This window comes from Nothoprocta perdicaria, unplaced genomic scaffold (assembly GCF_003342845.1).
Source record: "Nothoprocta perdicaria isolate Ctin4 unplaced genomic scaffold, notPer1 scaffold_70, whole genome shotgun sequence".
Taxonomy (NCBI): domain Eukaryota; kingdom Metazoa; phylum Chordata; class Aves; order Tinamiformes; family Tinamidae; genus Nothoprocta; species Nothoprocta perdicaria.
Window position 1 is genome coordinate 1,373,011 of NW_020455977.1, and position 22,123 is coordinate 1,395,133.

At 41.0% G+C, this 22,123-nt stretch overlaps 1 protein-coding gene across 1 annotated transcript in view; it reads right to left on the minus strand.

Moving 5' to 3' along the window:
- RFTN1 (raftlin, lipid raft linker 1) overlaps nt 1-22,123 on the minus strand; it is a 75,605-nt gene that overhangs the window by 15,700 nt on the left and 37,782 nt on the right. Inside the window, exons 3-5 of the mRNA XM_026050828.1 lie at nt 21,777-21,885; nt 9,457-9,880; nt 6,021-6,224 (exon numbers count right to left, since the gene is read on the minus strand). Of these exons, the coding sequence (XP_025906613.1) occupies nt 6,021-6,224; nt 9,457-9,880; nt 21,777-21,885 (737 nt within the window). The remainder of the gene's footprint in view (nt 1-6,020; nt 6,225-9,456; nt 9,881-21,776; nt 21,886-22,123) is intronic.

Consider the following 22,123-nt stretch of genomic DNA (forward strand, 5'->3'; position numbering starts at 1 on the left):
TAAAGAGGGACAAGGAAACCTCATCACTGCAGTCTGCTGTTATTACACATTGCTCCAGAGAGGATAAACCAGATTACAAAGCAGTAACTCCTTTCAGCAGCTATCTCTGATGAGGGCAAAAAGGGAGGTGTTTGGCACTTTTTCCATCAATAAGTAAGAACAGTTAAATAGCCCTTTAATTTTCCAAAGCAAGGATCACAGGACAGTTGCTAAAGCTGAAAGCAGAAAACCATAGATCATTACCACACRTAGCCACTCAAATATTTTAAGAGAAATTGTATGCAGAGTAGGCGTTTCGATAATGTATTGTGAACCCTACTGATTGAACCCAACATCACACATCACATTCTTGCCACAACTGCAGCTTGGGTTCTGCCCACTCATTTGCCAGCCATTTATTAAGGGAGCAAAGCCCAACCAGCATGTGTGTGTTTGCACTCACTCATAAATTACCCCTCGTGCTTCATTCTGCTGCTCATTCCACTTGCACCGTTCACAGCTTCCACATATGTGGCACATATGTAACTGCTTAGAAACTAGCAATTGAGCTCGGGGGATCCTACAGGCTGCAGACCAACTTGGCTGCTCCTCCTTGCTGGACGTACAGTGATTGCTACACGCAATCAATTATAAGATTCATTTATCTTCCGGCCAGAAAAATCCCCATGGAAAATCAGAAAACTGGAAGGGGAGAGTTGCTGAAGGGCAGACAGCTCCTGCAGSCTGGTGTCTGCTCAGCACCGTGATGCTTGTGAGAAACCCCCTAAGAGAAACTGCTTCACACACTCATCACGCTTAATGATAACCCGATCTCCTCTCTACCTGTCCCACCACAGTGTTTAACACTTCCTTGCCATGAATAAAAATGCCAGTTCTCATACTGAGGCAGCACATCTTCCCTTTAAAACTCACCCACCACCTCAAAGGGGGAGGCAGAGCAAGGACCATGCGTCTCTTCATCATGTGAAGCATTTGGGATGCTGAGAACAACTCCGGGARAGGAGAAAGAAGGAGGAGGACTAACAGTAATGTATTCTAGAGAAAAGGCACACGTAATCTACATTATGGTGTCAAGACAGCAGGAATTCCAAGAAAACTCTTATGTAGAGGTGTGGAAGTGTGGCGCTCTGCAATTTAAGGACAGAGAATTGGACAGATGCACCTGCATCCCACAGATGCTCCAGACTCTGCAGCAACTTGACCTACAATCACATGTTCTAGAGTTGACCCACGAGGTGAGATTCATCTCAATTAACCTAATTAATCTACGATATAGATGTCTACAGTGGAGTTGGTCACCTAAGGCTTTCTTTACAATCAAGAGAGAGAGAGAGAAGCAAACATTATTACATTTACAACACCATTTCATAGAATCATTAACGTAATTCAGGTAGGAAAGGATCCCAGAGGTCTCTGGTCCAACCTCCTCCACAGAGGAAGGTCAACTTGCTGAGAACAGACCAGGTTGTTTGAAATGTATCCAGTTGGATCTTGAAAACCCCCAAGTATGCAGACTGCATGACCTCTCTGGACAGATCTTCCAGTGTTCAAATGTCTTCACAGGAAAAAAWGTTTCTTCTTGTACCCCTCTGTAACCCCTTGTTTCCACTTATGCACATCTTTCCTCATCCCTCCATGTGTAACTCCATAAAGAGCCTGGGTCCTCCTTGCACATTCTAGGCAGGCTGCTCAGGTCCCCCTCTAAAGCTGTCTCTTCGCCAGGCCGCACAATCCCAATCCCTCAACCTGTCCTCACGGGGTGAGTGCTCCAGCTCTTCACTGTCCTGGTGGGCCTCTGCTGAGCTATATTGTCACTGAACCACCAACCCCAATTTATCTTGTCTCTTTCGGATTTCTACTGTAAGATGAAGTGCATCACAGCACAGATCCTGCTGGGCTATGCTGGTTCAGGCCTACATCTCCACTGACAATGATGGTAGCTTTGGTTGACAAACCCGATGTAGACATCTACAAGGCAGATTCCTGCACTTATTCAGCTGAATCACACCTAAAAGATCGACACAATCAGCTCCCCAAAGCTTTATACAGGGATACATTAAGCTGGACTCTACGGTTGCCACTGTTTTGAATGCCAGGTACTCCYGGATTGTGATGCAGTTCCAAGGTCTTTTGATCATCTCTTGTTAAACAACCTTCATCTTCAGGTATTTAGCCTGTATTGGTAATTCCAAATGTTGGCCCATTTGCAAGAGCACAGTCAGTCTGCCAATAAATTCCACCATTTTGACTTTGTTTGGCTCATGATGGCATTTCCCACCTGGCTCCCTTGAACACACATAACTTCTTCCTTAAAGAAAAGGCTCGGAACATAAAGGTTACAATCACCTTCGTTCCTCTGAAACGGTTCCGTTACCACTGCATTTTTCATTAAGGTACCCCACTGTGCWCAGAAAGCTATTGTCACTGGACTGTATAAATATTTGATGTAGTTCTGTTGACAAAGAGCTGTTTTAATGTTCTTGCTWCTGATTTACAAGGAGTATATGGGAAAAAGATCCAGCACGGCAGGTCTGCTAGTGGGCAAGAGCTTTCCCAGTGTTGCCTCTAAACTATAAAGCTTCCCCATCTGGGAAGCCAACCTTGACCCGAATGTTCTCAGTGAGTAAAACTAACTATCTGGGAGTTCTCGTGGCAGGTGATCTGAACCTGGTCTCTGCTTGATATTTATGGACTTCACCTCTGAATCTTCTCACCTCCAGCACACACAGAGAAAATAATTCCACATAGATGATAAAAATCCCCTGCCACTTCAGTGTGTAAGGTGAATGTAATTGGCCAAATGCATCACTGGTTCCAAGGCAGGGCAAATACAACAGGGACAACCAATCCACACCTTTAAAACCTGTCGACTTTTCTCTTTGAGGCATGTATTTTGTCTTCTTTAATCTGTTTTTAAATACTGTTAATGTTTCCTGGTTGATTTGCTACCTTTTCTGAAGTCAAGAAATTCACAAAATGGCAAACACACACAGGCACGCCGTGGATTCAAGGAACTGTGGTTCAAAACATCTGAGGATGAGCAGGCTGGCAACTACACAGGGTCACAGAATGGTTGAGGCTGGAAGGCACCTCTGGAGACCGCAGRGCCCAACCACCCTGCTCAAGCAGGGACACACAGAGCAGGTTGCCCAGGACCATACCCAGGCAGGATCTGAGCATGGCCAGGGCTCTGCTCCATCTCTTTAGGCAACCTGCTACAGTGTTCATCCATCCTCACAGTAAAAAATAAGTGTTTTTTCCCCCCTTATATTGAGATACATCTTCCTGCACTTCACTTTGTGCCCAGTGCTCTTGTCCTGTCCTTTCCTTCAGCTCAGCCAAGTTACCCAAACAACCTTAACTYTGATTCTCCCTCCCTTCTCCCCTCACCGGCTCACACTGCTGACAGGAGACTTGCTGTTCTATGGCAGAAGCCAACATTCCCTGTCCTTTCCTCACCATCTCCAGTGTGGTTAATCCGCAGCTTATCACTGCAGTCCCCACTTCTCACTAGGACAGGGAATGAGTGATCACTTACGTGGAGCATTACAGAGGGTCAGTTTAGATCTGGGATTATGGCAGAGAYAGCAACCACTTGAGCTGGGTAAGAAACACCATCAAGTGCCTAAGCTGAAGATTGAAATGATCACAGTCATTMGGAACACTCAAGGAATAATCAAGATATTTTAAGACTTACTAGCAAAGCCGGAAAATATTTAATGTTTAATATTATAGCATAGCTCTGCATGTTTTACACACTGTAACTTGCCTTTGTGTCATATTTCTTCATTATTTGGTACAAAAAGAACCAATTGCAATCACTGAACTTTAAAACTATTTTAGGCAAGAGTATTGGCAAAAGGAGGAAATGAACTTATGATAACTGACTTCATCGGCCATTCCAAGGGCAAGGGAAGAAAAAAAAACATGAAAAGATAATAGCTCTGCTTTTAAGTCTAATATGCAAAATAATGAATTCATATTTTAAGGCAAAGTGGAAAAAAAAGAAAAAAATAGAAAAGAGGAAACCCCCCAGAACAAAGAAACATAATGCTACCAATTATAGAAAGTATGTTGATAGTACCTTTATTTAAAGGAGGATTAATCAGTGAATTAGGAGACCAACTAGTGAAGAACTGGATAGGATGCCATAAAAGATCAGAAAAAAAGTAGAGAGATGTGAAGCCCTCAGCCTCTTCTTTCCCTCCTCCCCCGGGTTGCTTCACATCAGTGTTTGACTGAGTAAGCTGGATCCCTTCTCTGCAGCATGGGGAAATGTCAGGATTTATCTCAYGAACCTTTAGCTGCAACTGGCAGCAGCTTGAAAATGTTCTTAGCAAATGTGCTTCTAATTGCCTGGGCATTTATCATATTGCTCTAATGCTCACACGTTTAAAAAACTTAACCCCGAACCTCTTGACTTTTAAACTGTTGTACCTGCAACTCTAAAACACTAATAAAAATGTTTTGCAAAAGTCCATCTTCACTCTCTAATATAACTTAGCTCTGAATCGGTCCACTTTTCTATAATGCACAGACACACAAGTATAAACTGGTTGCTCTGTTTGCACAGAAGCGTTAGGGCCATTATCCAACCTCACTTCATCTCTGTCGGGCAGTTATCTGGCCCTCCTCACTGTGCTATCCAAGTACACGACCTTCCCCCAGAGTTCTGTTGTGTAAATGAACTTTAAAAGCTTAAATAACAGAAAAATGTTGCGTTTGAAGTATTTTAGAGTGCATGATAAGCAGTTTTTATTAAAGAAAACACTGAGTCTGATACAGCCAATTAGGTTTGACTCTATGAGCTGCATTTTATACACTTAAAATAAACGATCATTTGTTTTTAAGCAAGTTAACTAGCAATTACAAGACTTTCCAGGAAGCTGTGCAAAAGCATTCCAGCAACTGAACTTTAGACCTTCCTTTTTTGCTACTTGCTGCAAAATGAAAAATTAGGGCCTGCCTGTTAATTTCCCTGCTGCATTTTACCAGAACAAACCGATGTGGCTGTTTTTTTCATTCCAGGTCCAGGAATCCCGACCAGCTGCGGAGCGGGAAGAAGCTGCTGGGGGAGCAGCAATCCCAGCATCTTGCGGCTCACAGCCACAAACCCCGAGGCAGCGCCCGGCCCACGGGCTGCCTGGTCCCCTCTCAGGCCAGCCAAACAAACCAGAACGAGGTGAGAGGTTCAGAGCATCCGCAGGCCCCAGCCCCGAGCATTTGAGACATGAACTACTGCACTCGTGMCGTATTTTTATCCAGCGACAATGCCAACATTTTTATGCTCAAGTGCTTTCGTTCCCTCTGCTTGTTCTCGCGGCCCCTTGGTCAGATCCCTATGAGGCACCAGAATCCTTCTCTGCACCAGAATCCCCAGGAGTGCAGGAGCTCAGGCTGCCCACACTATTAAGCCGGATTCGAATCTTGGGTTCAGAGCTACATTTTCACAGCAAGCAAACATCTTTCTTTAATCCACTCTTAGCATAAGAGCAACGTGGAGCCCTCACTCACACACGCTGGCTGCGATGAAGCAACGAGGCTAATTCTGCACAAGGCTGTGCTGCCAACGTGAGCAGGGGCCCTGCAGGAACCAGCAGTAGCTGCCCGTATTCTGGACACGTGAAACCAGAGGGACCTTCTCCTGACCTACAGACACAGTGTGTGGCCAGATGGCTAAGAGGAATGGAAAGCTCCTTCCATTTATGCCGTCTGCTCTCCAGTCTTATTTTAATTCCTTTTCCTGGGTGCTATTTATTAAGTCTGTATATTTCTGCAGTTGCAGCATCATCTCTATTATGTTTATAAAACACAATACATGATCTCAGCTTTCCGTATTCAAATGCCAAAATATTTCCTGTGCTTTCATTCCACTTCACTGAAATGGGCTGATCTAAACCAAACCTGCCCCGAGCCTCCGCTAAAAGCACCTCCCAAACGTCTTCTCTTCAAAGATAATGACCTCTATTAGAGGAGAAAGGAAAACAATCACAGCATAAAGCTTTCTCTAATTTCCATACCATTTACCATTCCAAGGCTGAAGATAGCGTTTACCAAGGAGCCTCCTTTCCTGAAGTGGTCTGTCATGTGCTCCAGCCAATTCGCTTCCAGGCTGGAGACCGTCTGCCCGTTCCTGGAGACCCTCATGGGGATGGTCACGGTGTAATACTGGCTGCACCTCTGGGGGCCTTTGGGCTTGTGGAAGAGGGTGAAGATCTCCGTTTCTAGCAAAACATAAACATTGGGGTTGGAAAATGCAAACACCACAACGTGGTCCCCCAGYTAAAACGTTTGCCCTTGCCTGATTATACTGCGTAACTGCAAAAAACTCTGTGGCTTTCTCCTTAATACACTTGCCCAATGTGCAGCATGCTGGGGCCCCAAATCCCAATATGGTAATCTTATTGTTATGGTATTTATTATCAATAATGTACTTACTGTTGAAAATAAAACATTTAAAGATAGCAATATTTTAATACTGCTTGACTTCTCTCTTACTGGAGTTATCAGTAAACACAAAAACAAATAAGCTCTGCAAATTGCTACAAGTATTGTAGGGTTCACATCACTATTGATCACTACTCAGCACGTCAATGAAGTTTTTTCTACTAAAAAAAAAACAGTTAAAAAACAGACAAGTTAAATGATTTGTGACACTGAGGGCAGTTCAAACTGCAGATCTTACTGCAGATTTAGAAGGAACTGAAGTCCATAGCCCATGACCATTGAACTGAGCGTACTGATAACTTGGTTTTAGTAACACAGGGCCACAGACCCAGCAAGGGGCAGAGCAAGCTGCAGGAAATGCAAAGGATCAGAAATGCAGAAGTTACACCCCCTGGTTACCTGATTTACTCTGGGTCTGAACCGAGGCGAGACACTAACACAACAGCAAATGAACTTGTGAATGTGGAAAGGTCTTCCAGAGGAGTACATGGTGCAGCTGCCTGCTGCCCACCACCCCGAGTTTATCTCAGGAACATTTAGTTTAGCCTTACTGTTATTAAAAAAAATATATATCAGTGCTGGCAGCAAAAATATTCACAGCTGTAAAGTTTGAAGTGAGCTGAAGTGCAGATAAACCTCCCAAACGTTCAGGAGGGTAAAACCACCAGTAAAGTTATGCATATAAAATAGTTGTACATTATTATTTCATTTATTAATGGACAGGGAAACCCAGTCCTGGATGCAGTTCAAGGTTAAGCCACTACCAGCAGTCATTTTCAGTGGGGAGCTTGACCACGTAAGTGCAGATAAACTCACCTTTGGTTCTAGAAATCCCAAATCTCTTGATATAACATTGGAATATTCCTGCCTTGCTTATGCAAGGCAAATAATTTTCAGCAAACGATTCAAGAGTCCTATAATAAAAGTGACTGAACACTGTAAAATATTTGTCCAAAAGAAAAAAGTGAAGCACAAAAATAACACTTGAATAGTGTAAAATCTTAAACAAGAGAACAAATTCAGATTCCATACACATTAAGAAAAGGTACTTTTTTTTGCCGGTTTTATGCATGGAAAAAGGAGTCCAAGAGTGCTGACTTCCTGTGAGTAAGCAGGCTAAGTGGAAAAAGAAAAAGCCACCTGGTGCTTTCTACCTTCATGTTCACAAGGAAGGATGGAGGCCTGATGCCAAAGACTGAAATGCATTTTTCCATGGGAGGAAAAGAGGAAAAGAGAGTGCTGTAATAATGACAAGTCATACAAGAGTAATAAAGAAATCACTAAAGCTGCACAGGCAGTATATTTGGGAACATCCTGCCATAGGTGAGCTATTTCTTTTTCTGTCACATGAAAAAAAAGAAAAGACCTTCCCAGACTTTTACTCTTGGAAAGTACTAGCATAACTCACCAGTTAAAAAAACAAAAAATGAACAAGAAATTAATAAACTCAAGCCAGAAAGCACTGAGAGACAGAAGGATAAATAAAAACCCTAAAAAGACTTTCAAAATAAAAGCTCTTGTCTGGCGAAGCAGCAGCTGAAACAAAGTTCTGGGATGCTGCAGGCAGACAGAGGTGGGAAACATCTAAGGTGGTTCAGCTTCACATGACAGAATATACAGAAATATTCAAAACATGGCCTAGTGCACTAAAACATTTCCAGTGCTCAACGTGGGGAAGTGGAGAATCAAGATATAGTTAAAATTATTGGGTGACTTGTCTTGAAGGCTGACTATATGTATAAAAATTGAACTGATCTAACTAATTCTGAACTACATGACTAAGAGTGGTTTGACATTGTGCAAGATTTCAGCACAAACCGGAATAAGTTATTCAAATAATAGCTATGCTTTGACCAAATCTGGCTGTTCTCTTGCCCAACAAAAATTGAAGAAACTGTGGTGAAAGGTCACCAGAGTTGGATCCAAATCTGAGGGCGAAAACCTAAGTGCATCAGAATGCAACGGAAATCAAGACAATAGTTCAGTGGGGAGGCCATGTAAAGTCATCCTCAATCCCACATAAAAACTCCCCAAAGGGACAGGATTGTTTGAATGAATTCGTGCAAAACAGAGAGAATTGGGATAAAGTCAAGGACAGGGCCAGCTCAAAGGAATGTCGATGGGATTTCCTTACATAGACTTGTACCTAGCAAGGAAAATCAGCAAAGCAGAAAGAGAAATAAATGTACACAATGTTTTCTAGGATTAAGACAAATATAGGAAAGAAAAATGTTCTGAGGGTTAAATTGGGAAGTTTAAACATTTTTTGTGACTTTTCATTCACTATCTAATTCTAGTTTACATCATATTTTCAATTATGACTCCTGCTACTCAAGCAACCTCCCAGAGACAAGCAATTTAAGGAGGTTAGAGGAAAGAAACTGGCATATGAACAATAATCTCCCAAAATAATTGAGAATTCTTAAACAAATTAGCAAGGCTTCTTTTCAATGYGCAGAAAGGATAAAAAGACCATGAGCTTTCAGGGTATTGGCACCATGTACAGAAAGAAACCAAATCTGCTGAAGACTAGGCAAAAACTCATGCCTTTAAGCTCAGGCATGCACACCACTCATAATACAGGTGCATCTGCTTCTAGCATCTCTCTAGTTGCCACTTGACTTCTTCTCAGTCACTGTGAGCACGCTGAAATGCAGGGTAAGTGGTTCTTTTGGTGGCTCTATTCTACTCTACTGCAATGGTATTGAATTTGAGGAAAAATCCCTCCATGGTGAGGCTAACAGAGCACTGGATTGTCTAGACAGGTTGACAACAGGTTGACTAAAGAGGTTGTGCAGTCTCCTTCTCTGGAGACATGCAAAACCTGCCTGTGCAATGTGCTGTAGGAGACCCTGCTTGTGCAGAGGGTTGGACTAGATGATCTTCAAAGCACCCTCCTCAAAGATTCTGTGATTCTCACCTAACCTCGAGCCCCTAGAAGTGCTAGGAACATACTTAACACAATCTTAAATTTGGCTTTTATGCCTTAGAGGTCCTGACCATACTTACTGCTGGTGAGTAGTTTTGAACTTCGTGCTGGTGTTTCACTCTCTGCAACTCCATTCTGCTTGTCGGCTGCTTCTCTTGCACTTGGGTCCTTGTGTTCAAGCTGTTCTTCATTGTCATTTGCTGACTTAAAATTCGGTGGCTCCGTAGCCTGTCCTTCACCTCTCCCATCCTCCCTGGATGTGGCACGTTGGTCAGCGCTTTCCTCACTTGGTGGTGGAGTACTGCATCCATTTACGCCGTCTATTTTCTCGCTATCCAGTGAAGCATGATCCTCAGTGTAATTTGAAACGTTTTTATTATCTCTTGATTGCACCGAGTTGTTCCTGGTGGGTGTCAGAGAGGAGCTGACAAGGCAGTTCTTTGGGGATCKGTACTGGGGTATAATTCCAACAAATTTCAAGCCTTGACTTGCGGCATCTTGAATCTACGAGTCAAAGATTAGATTTTCACTGGCAAGCTTTCTTAGCTACACAGAAATACAGGAAATAACACCCATCAAAGGAGCCAGAGTGACATTTTACTACTTTTGTCTGCTATCAGAGGAAATGGTCATGTTGTATTTACATAAAACACTAAACCCTGGTCAAACAGGATGACAAGTTCCCTAAACAGTCTGTAACACGAAAATGCACAAAAAGATAAAATGCCCCCATAAGTCTTCACTGTGAACAAAATACCTGTTTGAAAAGTTTCCTTATGGAAGTGGTATTACTAAAATGAGATTTGAGTATCAAGCTTATGAAATCAGAGACTTGTAATATTGCATCCTCTGCTATGTAAGTAGTGCTCTGATTATGACATTTATACAAGGAAACGTTCATTAATTCCCTTTTTTACATGCACCACTACAACAACAGTTGTTGTTTCCCTATKTAGAATTGAGACGTGAATGACAAACTTTCCTATGATGAGTCTATAAAAAGGACAGTTATTTCAGAACACGGCTTTTGGGGAGATACAGAACTGACAGAGTAGAAAAAGGTGTTGTGAGATGAGGAAAGAAGAAAAAATAACGGAAAGATAGGAGTAGTATTAATCCTTTACATTTTAGGCAGCGGAGGAAAATGAAGGAATCAAATCATTAAAGATCCTCAGGAAAAGGAAACAGTGGGCTAGTAGTAATGACAATTAGTAAAGTTCCCAAAAAGGAACTAAAGAAAGGCTCGAGATGAGGCAAAAGACAAATCTCTGTTGCACAGACTGAGCGTTTCTGCCGCACTGGGAAGCTGCAGCAAGAGCCAGACTTTCATGGAGACCAACGGGTGCCGACTGATTCAGTCATCAAAACCATCAGCAAAGGATGGGCTTCCCGTGTAACACGTACTCTTCACAAAATAAAATTTAAATACACATAAACATTTCGAGAATAAATGCCTCGAGAATGAAGGGCTAATACAACTCTCTGTGCATACGACAGAACTAAAGTGCACTAATTACTCTGAAGTTCAGCTTAGTATGGACCTAAGTGTAACAGCTCAGGCTTTCTCAGGAGCAAGTAAAACACTGAATTCTACTTGAATTTTTAGCCTGAGAGCACAAGGGAAGGATCATAATAATGAAGATTTTTGTACAACCCTCCCCCTCCTTTTTTTTTTTTTTTTTTTAAGAGGAAACCTATTTCTGCATCTTCTCTACCCAATTTTTTTTTTTTTTAATGAATCATCTATTTCCTGGCAACGTGTTACTGTTCTGAACATGCAGACAACCCTACAGATGATACCTGATCAACAAGAACTTCCTCTTTCAAACCACTGTTATTTTTTCCATGTTAAATTAACTCTTAAAACTGCAGTGCCGGGAACTTAAGCCCAGCTCTCCAAGAAACAAGGCAACACTCTCCGCAGGAACATGAGATGCTGATTTCAGTAAAGCTCATTGCTCGGGTGGGATAATAACCTCCCTACAAAATACTACTAAGAATATCCCTATGAAATGGATGCTTTTCTACTCAGGAAGCTAGTAAATAGCCAGCTCGCTCAGCAAGCTTTAAGAGACTGTCAATGATGGATGGATTCCTACTACGCTTAATGCCTTCCCCTCCACGCTCCCATTTTACAAATGCTTTTTTATACGCTCCTTGACAGATCCAGTCACAAATTCAGTTCATCTATCACCGCTGATCGAAGCTACGTTTGTTTAGTAGGTTGCAGGGCAGCTAATTATAGAAATGTAACTGCTGGGAGCTTGGGGAATAGCACACGTGGTGATTTCACTGGTCCTGGAACACCGCGTGTCCATCCACACGGGGCTCTCCCACGCCGGCACCCGGAGCTTCCACAGCTACCACAGCTATTGTGTGTTGCACTCCTGGCACACTTACAAAAAACGTACTTTTTTTCCTATGAAATACCTGATCTTGAGGTACTCTTCTGAGGCTCTTGTTCCCAGAAGCAGAAAAGGAGGAACTAAGGACAGATTGATAGTCTGTATTCACCTAATGCAGCAGAAATATTGGAAAAAYTGGCTGCACCTCCTAGGCCCTTTTCAAACAAATCAATCAGCAGTACATAGGATATGCTGTGCTATTTAAACTTGCATTTCGATTCTTTTTTTTCGATAACACAAGGGAGGATCAAGCATCTCATTATTTCCAATAAAGCCCAAAGAGCAGGAGGTGGCCCATCAGCAGCTCCAGCGGGGCTGCAGAACAGCCATACAGGATATACCAGCGGACACCGGCAGTCTGTCTTTCCAGCCTTCTGTCTTTCCAGCCTTCCACGAAACCACGAGGAGGTTAACTCCCAGTGTGAACAAAAAGCAAAGCCTTAGCATCTTTCAAATCAAAAACAGACACAGCTTGATTTGGGGGCATCCTGTTTAGAGTTCAAATAATACTGAATTTTAGTTGTCTGTACGTCCAGAATGAACTATCCCATCCAGTGTATATTTAAATTACCTGTATTTGATTTATTTACTATTGCTTTAATCCGTAACTGTAGTGTGGAAAAATACCTCATATATTCGGAGACCTACCTTTTCAGAGAATAAAAAAATCCATTGTTTTACTCTTAATTTTGGATGCAGTTGCCCACCACCCTGCATCATTTAAAACTAATAAAATATATGATGGATTTGGGATACGCAAGGGAAAATTTTGCTGTTATTGCTTCATTTATTGCTGCTGCTTGTTTAAAGGCTGTTTTTCTTCACTGAACGAAAAGGAGCAAGAGAATCTGAACCCTCAGAGCCTCCTGAAAGGCAAGTGGGGACAAGCTCCTCTGCAGAGGCCAGGGCGGATGTTCAGCAGTGTCCCCGAGGGCATCACCACGAAGGGGACTCCGGATCCTGCCGCTGTGCACGTGGCCTGTGGGGCTGACTGCATCCTCAAAACAGGACACTGTGTATCCTCACATCAGSGGGCCCACAGTACTTGCTGTTATTTTACTCATCTTGGTTATATTTTTGACATGCCACATACAAATTGCTTGGGACTTTTCTAAAAAGGGAAATTCCAGCAACATAATAACATCAAAAAAAGTCTTTGGTTCTTTCCCCAGATAGGAACAGAAACATTTTTTTGTGTCTAATGAAGTGCTGCATGGATGACGGTGACCACAGACAAAAGGGCACGTCCCCACCACAAGAGATGGCATCGTCTAGCACCAGAAACGGGACTTGCCTCATTTATTATAATCTGGGTAAATCCCTAAGTGGGTACATCTAAATCAGTTAAAAATTGGCATTTATCAAATTGGACTTACACCAGTGTAAAAATAGAAACTGTTTAAAGAAGAGGTGAAATTTCATGTGTATGGAGGGCTGAGGCAGTTACAGAATTTAATATCATCTCTATAATTTGCTTGATTAGAAACTTGGCATTTTCCCTGAGGGGTAAAAATGACAGGTTTAGCCTTTGCTATCTGTGAAATAAATACCAAATCTTCCACTAACTCTGGTAGAAACAGGAGCAAGCACTGTGTCCAACCCCTGATGTCACTGCCTTAATTGAGTTTTAGCTGGGGACGCTCATGTTAACATTTCGTAGCATTTGTGAGGTGCTCTTTTTTATCTCATAAGTGACTGACCACCACTTTTGTATCGCATTTGGAAAAGCAAAGGCACGAGCAGCAGCACAAAGAAGTGTCACGAGACATTATGTTCACACAGCAAATACACGGCCTGTCTTTTTTACCACTTCTCATCTAATGAGAAAAACTGGCTAAGCTTTTCTAGTCTATTATAGACTAAAAGACTAGWCTATGGACTAAAAAGCCTGTTTTGAAGATTGGAAAACTACACCCTGTAAGAGTACAACTGAGAGATGAAACCCTCTTTTCTGAAAACTGCTTGTTTTCTTTCCAAATCTGTTTAAAATAAAGACACTTTGCTGACACTGAAGCTCCACGTTCATTCCAAGTTTTGTCTGTGATTCTGCATTTATTGCTGCATAGCTGCCGGCTCCAAAAGCATCTCCTATTCCCAGTGATCAGGAGGGTGTGATTTAAATATTCCCACCCTCGGCGGTATCGATGGAGCGCTGYGGAGCGGGACAACCTCTGCCAGCGCCTGTAGGTGCTCGCGGGCGACTGTGCGCGCTCCTCCCACGGGATGACCCACTTCCAGCCAGCRCGGGATGTGCTCCACCGGCATCAGTAAGCATGGGAATTGCAGCAGGGCAATTTAATAATGAAAACTTCGCTCTTGGATAAGGATTTTTCAAACAATTGATTTAATAAGACAAGCGTTGTAAATTTCTCTTAACTCTTGGATGCCGGGAGCTGGGAGGTTATGGCATCCGTCCAGACCGAGAGCAGTTTTACTAACTCTGGTTTACAGCAGTCCTCAATGGATGCCAGGAGCTGGAAGGTTCTGGCATCCCACCAGGGTAAAAGCAGCTTTACCAGTGCCATGAGGGCACTCGAGTTTGCAGCAGCCCTAAATGGTCTCAAGGCTTGAGCTTCCTGAGGACCTGGACAGAAAACACCTTCAGAACACAGTCAGCAGCAGTAATCATTTCATTCATAGGCTTGCTAGGCATTACTTTGTAAAATATATATAAATACACAAAAGTGGTAGCAATCAACTAAAGGGTATTGTTACTAATATAAAAACAAATGAGAGAAATAATTTACAAAGAGCACATGCAACAAAAATGCACTTGGACCAAGGGAAAAAAGACAGTGCCTGGTGGTGACCCACAACTAGCTCTGTCATTCAGGAGGCACAAGCAGCCTGCTACTTAGTGCAGCTAATGGGAAAACACATAGCCTTTGAAATGAGGCCCCGCTTAACTTTGCTCAGAGCTTTCTAAAATGTTTTAAACTAAGCCAGGGCTGCCTTAGCTAATAAAAGAAATATTTGCCTGCTGTCTTTAAAGAATAATGCTAGATGCATTAGATCCCGGAATGTACACCAGAAACAAGGCTGCTGTATCTTTCCTACCTTCCTTTAAGACTCAAACAAACTTATTTTGACAACAGACATCGCACCGGGGATTTTTGGGCAACCAACAGGATCTCATGGTTGGAGGAGAGCACGGTGCCCTGCAAGTCAGTGAGAGGGCTGGGAAAGGGCTGCTCTGGACTGACTGCAGGTTTCCAACTGTGTCCTCCTGCATTAATATTTAGTAGCACAAGTTGCAGGATTTACCAGGACTGCACATTCCCCCTTTAGCTCGCTCATTCTGGAAACAGCTGTTTAAAATTAAGGGAGTCTTTTTGCTGGTCTCTGACGTGTTCTGCAGGTCTGGCGTGCGCCCTCCTGAGAAGACAGCAGCAGTCAGCAAGAACCCATGGCTTATTTTAAATCCAGCTMAGCTTAACTAATGGTCTGAAGGAGGGTTGCAGTTATTTCTAAATAACTCAGAACCTCTGCATTTCTGCATCTATTACAACAACAACAACAAAAGAAAATTCCACTAATCAAACAAAAGAGCAGCATCTGCTAAACAGTTTTCTATACCAGCATTTACAGATGTTGAAAACCTGTAACTTTTCTTATTGGAAAGCTCAGACATTTAGGCCTTTACTTCTGATACATTTTTACCCTTCTCCAGTTCACAATGACCTATTTGAGTCTGAATTTGAGAAAGATATTGCATGTTTATGCAAACTTAAGTAAATATAGGTGTACTTTTTAGAAAGTCACATCACTCTGCATTCAGACTTTCAAATAATCAAATATTTTCAGTTTCGATTACAGCAAAACAGACCATCAGGAACAAAATACCAGACAGATGAGTGGAAAAAAGTTAAATATAATCCCAAACCACAGAGCCTTCCTTTAAACACTGTTGTTGACAATGTTTACACCGAAATGTCCAGCTAAAACCTTGTCCAGGGATCTGCAGCCTTGGATCTATGAGTARGGCTCGTAGCATGAAGCTGGTATCTACGCAAGACGAGACGGTGTAGATCAAAAAATAACCCCCCCAAATAAAAGCTAATGGGYTTCCTGAAGAGGCAGATGCATATTGACTTTCCTCCTTTGCCATACAGCCAGCAGAAGCCATTAATTGAGCGCTCTCCTCTCTTGCTGTATTTGCAGCAGAGCGCGCCCAGGCCTTGAAGAGGGRAAACAAAGCAAGCCTGGCCATTTTAAAACATGCTTAAACACTTAACATACTGCTGCTGAGAGATATTAAGTTAATGCAAGCRCTATGGCTCCTACTACCAGGGCCAAAAATGGGACCAGGGTAACAGCCACATTCCAGCCCCCGGAGCAGCTTCCTGCATCGATCCAGCAATGTCTTGGGGCACCACGAGCACAGTGGATGTGCAGGGCACTGTAAGTACCTCTGTCCGAGCATCTCCACTTTGGAAACTATGCTGGCTTTGTAGCCTCATATGCCATTACATATTTTTCGGAWTTTTTATCGTATCTTTTACTCCCCAGAGCCAGCAAAGGGACAAGGTCAGTAGACACAGACTGGAGAGGTTCAGTGACTCTAGTACCTGCGCCGAAGCCAATGTAGCATACCTGAGTGCTGCCATTCTGGCCTTAACTGCTGAAAAAACACCCTGAATATACCCACAGGTTCCCTAAGATTATTCCTTAAAGGCTGTTCTAGGCCTAGGATAAAGTGTTGTATGGGAGCTATCCCAGGCTCAGGCAACCCAAAGCCTTGATGTGCTCAGTAGGGATCTACAGGCCACTGCACCAAGCAGATCCCAAATCCTCCCTCTGGAGCAGTTATTTCCACTGCAGTTTCAAAGTGCAGGAAACGTGTGGGGCACGAATCTTGGGAAAGAAGATCCTCAACTAATGGGTTAACACAAGAAAGAGGAAATAAAGATGTACAGAGATATAACATACTTCCCACATGTTTTCTCTATAAACATATCTATATACMTACATATATCAGTATCTATAGTTTAGCACAAAAAATTGAGAAAGAAAAAAAGAAGAAAGCAGCAAGTACTGCAAAAGGACAGGAATATTTTAAATGTTAAGAACTCATCCTCAAACGTACAGACTTAAAATTTAATATGCTGGGAACAATTTAGCTTTTCATGAAACAAAGCGTCTCTACAAAAAAAAAAAAAAAAAAAAAAAAAAAAATCACTTTGTTTTGTCATGCCCTCTGCTACTTGTAGCCAAAATAACAATCTGAATAATTTGTCCATACTTTGCTTCAGCACAAAATGAGATATTATCACATTTACGGCTACAAACAAAAGCGATTTCGTATTTTTTCCATCAGTCAGAAGCGGTATCATTGAAAACACGGACTATATATTTTATAACATCTATTTTTATCCTGGTCAAGAGGATGAGCCGAAGAGCTGCTGGGGGGCAAGGGATTATAAAGGCACACCCAGGCTCCCGGGAGAGTCCTGGAAACAGTTCTGCAGGGCTCATGGAAGACGTACATCAACACCACTCTTACACGGCTTAGTCAAAAGAACACAAGTTGAAAGAAGCGTAACCAGCAACAGATGTTTCCCTTCACACCAGGCTATTTAAAATACTGTATATGCTATTTTTTACCATTTCTTGTTATATATACACTTAGAAAATGTTAACAGAATGCACTTTAATAAATATTATCACAGCAGATCACAAACAGCTGAACCATTGATGCTGAGTTTTAACTTTTGCTTCGTGACCATATCTAAGACCCAAACACTTAAACAAAATTAAAATAGAGCTCTGCTCGCCCTGAAAACATGCAGAAAACAAAGCAGACAGCTAAGTGTGCAGAGATGGTTTTCATTACAATGTGCCAAAGAAATAAATGTTGTACTGTTCTCTCGCACATGCCCTTGAGAGTGAAGGTTCTGGGGTGGGATTTTTTTTGGTTTAAGGATGGAATTGATTTGAAAAGAAGTTGAGATCACATCAAGATAAGTAATCCTTCTAGGTAATAAATAGTACTACAGAGGAGTGCTTTTCTTGCCACAGAAGTAAATCCAAATTTTATTCATGTGAAGAATGGTCCTGTGGCCAATATTAAAGATCCATTTTTTTCCCCTTTCTATCTTTTACTGCCACCTGCGCTGACAGTATAGCCTGCAGGAAACTCCGTGTAATGTACATGTATAGCATGTATATTCCGTAACATGTATATGTCTGTAATACATGTTATTAAGGACATATTTGTACTATGACACATTTCTAGACTTCCAGGTCTTCTTGTCCTTTCATAGCCAGGTGCTGAAGAGAGTTTTAAAGTTCAGAAGCTGAGTGTGCAACACTCTCTCACACACTGTGTGTATATCACACACGGTGTGGATATGTGCAAGTGCCTTGTTCTGACCACAGAAAATAAATGCTCATTCTGATGCTATTGAGCATTTAGCAAAGAAGATAAAACCTGGGCTGAATCATTCCCCTGACTAGGAACATCCATGGAAAAGATCTATAAAGCTCTTGATATTTCAGAATCTGTATCAGCATTTTATGTCGATTTTATTCAGTAAAGTGCTCCAGCCTTCSATACAGAAGAAATTAGTCTAATTTCTGAGTCATGTAAAGAAAGGAAAAAGCAGCAGGGAAAGACCCCTCTCTAGTCACAGACACAGGCAAGATGACTGCATTTGGGTCTCAGTTAAGAAAGAAAGGTTTTAATCCACGCTTTTCTCTGCTTATCGTACTTCCCTCGGAGAGGGGAATGAGCCCATACAGACAAGAAATATGAGTTCTGCAGTGGGATTAAACTGAAAGAATTAAGCATGCCAAAATTTCCTTCTGACAGAGCATTATTAGCTCCTGCTAATAATGGGCTTTGTATCAAAGGAGGCAAAAACRTGCTTCCTAAATTCTAACAAGTCAAAGCTGGGCAGAGACAGCACAGAAACCACTTTCTAAGCATTCACTAACATCCCAAAGACATGAATGTAATAATAAAAATCTTCTGCTTGTTACAGTAATTCTGGAGAATGTAACTCAGATTGATGTGAAAAGCAAAGGTCGTGAGAAACATATTTGGCATTCGCATATGCTACATATCCAAAATAACTCTTTCCTTGGGATGTCAGCCCGGCTTCTCCTTTCCTTGCTTGTCTCAGCACATTGAGGAGAACATTTTCAGAAGGAAAAAGTTGAAAGAATACCCAGAAACAGAGAGCAACTAAGGGAGCAAGTCAAGACTATCCTATTTTACACAAGACACAAATCAAAACAAGAAATCTTGGAAGGAGCATTTATGACTTGCAACCACTTCAGAGTCACCTCAGCCACAGTGACTACAAGTTCAGCAGTTTAGCCTTCCTTATGAAAAAGCAGAGGAAGAGATCTTTAATCTCTGTGTGCTTTGCCTGAAAGCAAAAGAAAGGAGTGCTGAGGCCAGCGTGGCATCAGTGTACACATGCAGTGCTTGGGTTATTTCTTCTCTTGCCAGAGGAACAAATACATAACAAATAAACCATGCAAGTGAATGAGCTCTTTAGGACATGCTGAGCAGCAAGCCGTCCCCAAGACTAGAACCACATTGATATGAATAAGCAAACAACGCATGGTTACGTAAGTATGATTTTAAGGTACAGGAMAAGCAATATTTTGTCCCCAGTACTTAACCATCTCCTGTCTTCCACAGCTTTGGCTGGTCAGAAACCATAACAGTTGTCAAAATGCTCCAAAAAGAAATGAGAGCTTGGCCAGGGCCCCCCACACAGAAGGTTGTCGCAGGCAGAAAGCACATTTGAGTGAAGAGCCTGCTCTGGCACTTCTAAATGTTTTATATTCAAGGCAGTATTCTGGTAATTTCTTKCTCTAGACGAAGTAATTTTATTACTCTTAAGTATTTATATGTAGCTATAGAAGAGGGGAAAAAAAAAGTGATCACTGTGTTGCATGCTACTGTAAATTGTTTTGTGCTTGCCAGGAGCAAGACATTAATATTCAATATGATTTGATTCAGTATGATTCAAAGCATTTGCAATRCAGCAAAAAATCAATTGAGAAAAGAAGTTATCAAAACTGTATCCTTGTTCAAACTCCATGTTAATAATAGTTGTTTAGCAGTCCATAATATAATTAATCATACTAAGTTTCTCAAGGTAGACAGTATTTTTCTAGCAAATACACAGTTGGTGAAAAAAAAAGACTTTTATTTTGAAAATACAGGGGTCCTATCTGGTATCTTTTTAAAAATGCAGTAAATTGCAACACAGTCAAACAGCAAACCTGTAGWTAGGTAAGATCGTACAATTCCTTCTAATGAAAAAGCTCATGATCAAGTGTTTGACTTTTCATTTAAAAGATACTACTAACTTCAGCTGTATTCCACAGTTCAAGAAGAATTACAGGGCTGTTCTTTCCTGAAAGTCAGCATCTGCCCTAACAGCTTTTTGCTCCTACCTTCTTTGAAGAACTTCCCTTACTTCTTATTCTGTTTGTAAACATGTTTTATTTGCCCTTAAAAGCAATGGAAATTTTTGTTGCTCTGACAAATTAGTTAATATGACAATTAATTCCTACTTCCAAACAAATCCCGTATCCCAAGTCAGATTTACATAAAAGTATCGAGACTTTCACAGCATCTTTAATCAAATCTAGATAGTGCCATTGCACATACTTGACAGCAACAGCTTCAAAGAACTTCAATTCCTCTACATCAAATAACATCTGAGGATGAGTGACATTTTCAGCCTATGAAGAAACAGTAAATAAAATTTTTAGCTATTAAAATTTAAATGAATATATTTCAAAAAGGCATCTTTATATCCCAATCATCCAATGGTTTCTACTAAACAAAAAAAAAAAAGATTTCTGTGTCTAGAAAAGCACTCTGAAGAGACTCAGAATTGAGTATTTATGGAAATAGGCTGACTCCTGGATCATCATTTTGTTTCATGCTAGCCAGTCTCTCTGAAGATATAAATGGAAAGAAGTCTTCTATTAGAATGATGTAAAATCTTACTACTAGTTGTGACAGATAAGCCCCCAAAAATGAAGAACCAAATTATACACCTGGAAACTCATACACAAGCATTTACACCTAAGTGTGAATAGACTGAAATAATCTAAGTGTGAGAACAAAAGTGTAACAATAATAAACAGTAGTCTGATGCAGATTCCGACTGTCCCAAAGAAGAAACTGTTTTCAAAAATTCAGTTATGCCTCCAAGCATGATGATGACCAGATGGGCATGTCTATTTTATCTTTAATCCAGTTGGTACAATTAATAGCAAAAAGGAAGGATTGAACATCAATGCAGGCTGCCAAGCTAAGTCCTTAGCAAATTTGTATAGCCTGTGCTGAAGTTTACTCTGTAAAATGTTCTTTATTGTTACCATTGTTGAATTAAAGCTAGGGAAGGAAATCTACTGTGACTATGTAAATATAGAATTGCTGGGTTCTATAATGTGTAATACGCATTACAGAAGAATTGGGAAGCTGRAAAAAGAACTTGCTTTCTCTAACATCGACACATCCTGCTTATTTCAAGTCTGGCAGAATATTATCAAAAATAATGTTAAAAGTAGGCAACAAATAAAGAATTTCAGGGTTATTTTCAAATTCTCCAACACGTATGTGTTTGTTGAAATCAACCCCATTCTGGATGAAAAAGGGAGTTAATAAGCATTTTAACCCACAGGATATTTTGACACTAAAATGGAAATACTATATATTGCTTCAGCTTAAAATGTTCACACCATTACAGAGCTGTCTTCAACACTGATAAATTAGTTCATTGTCATCTGTGATAGGTCACTCTCTTGTGATACTGCAAATAACTTCCCTATAATAATATGATTAATAATTTGCTTCTCTGGTAAGCATAATTGCTATTCAGACACATAAATTCACAAAAGAACACCAGATTCCAAGTACACAAGATGTTCATGTATTCCTATTGACAGACGGACAAAACTAGCAGCAGTAATTATAGTCCAAATAAAAGCATAATATATTTCTAAGTTTATTTTTTACTCACTTTCTTAATAAAATCAGGTATATCCTTTTTGTCTGAAAGTTGATTTAAAGAGGAGCAGCACTCCACCTCCAAGATATATCCTTCATTAGGGACATCACCTTTTGGAGACCTGAAGAGACAGAGCAAAAAGACAACAATTTCTCTTGTTAAAATTGGATATCTAGGAATCTTTTTTTTTTTTTTTTTTAATAAAAATATCTCATGTTCAAACACCATTTTGGTTCACCACTYGCTTTCTTTTATATTATTCCATGTATTCCATTCTTATATTCTTATTCCATTCTAAGGRAGAGAAGTGACTAACCTAGAAGATGAAAAATGAGCTTTATGGGTAGTAACTAAAGAAA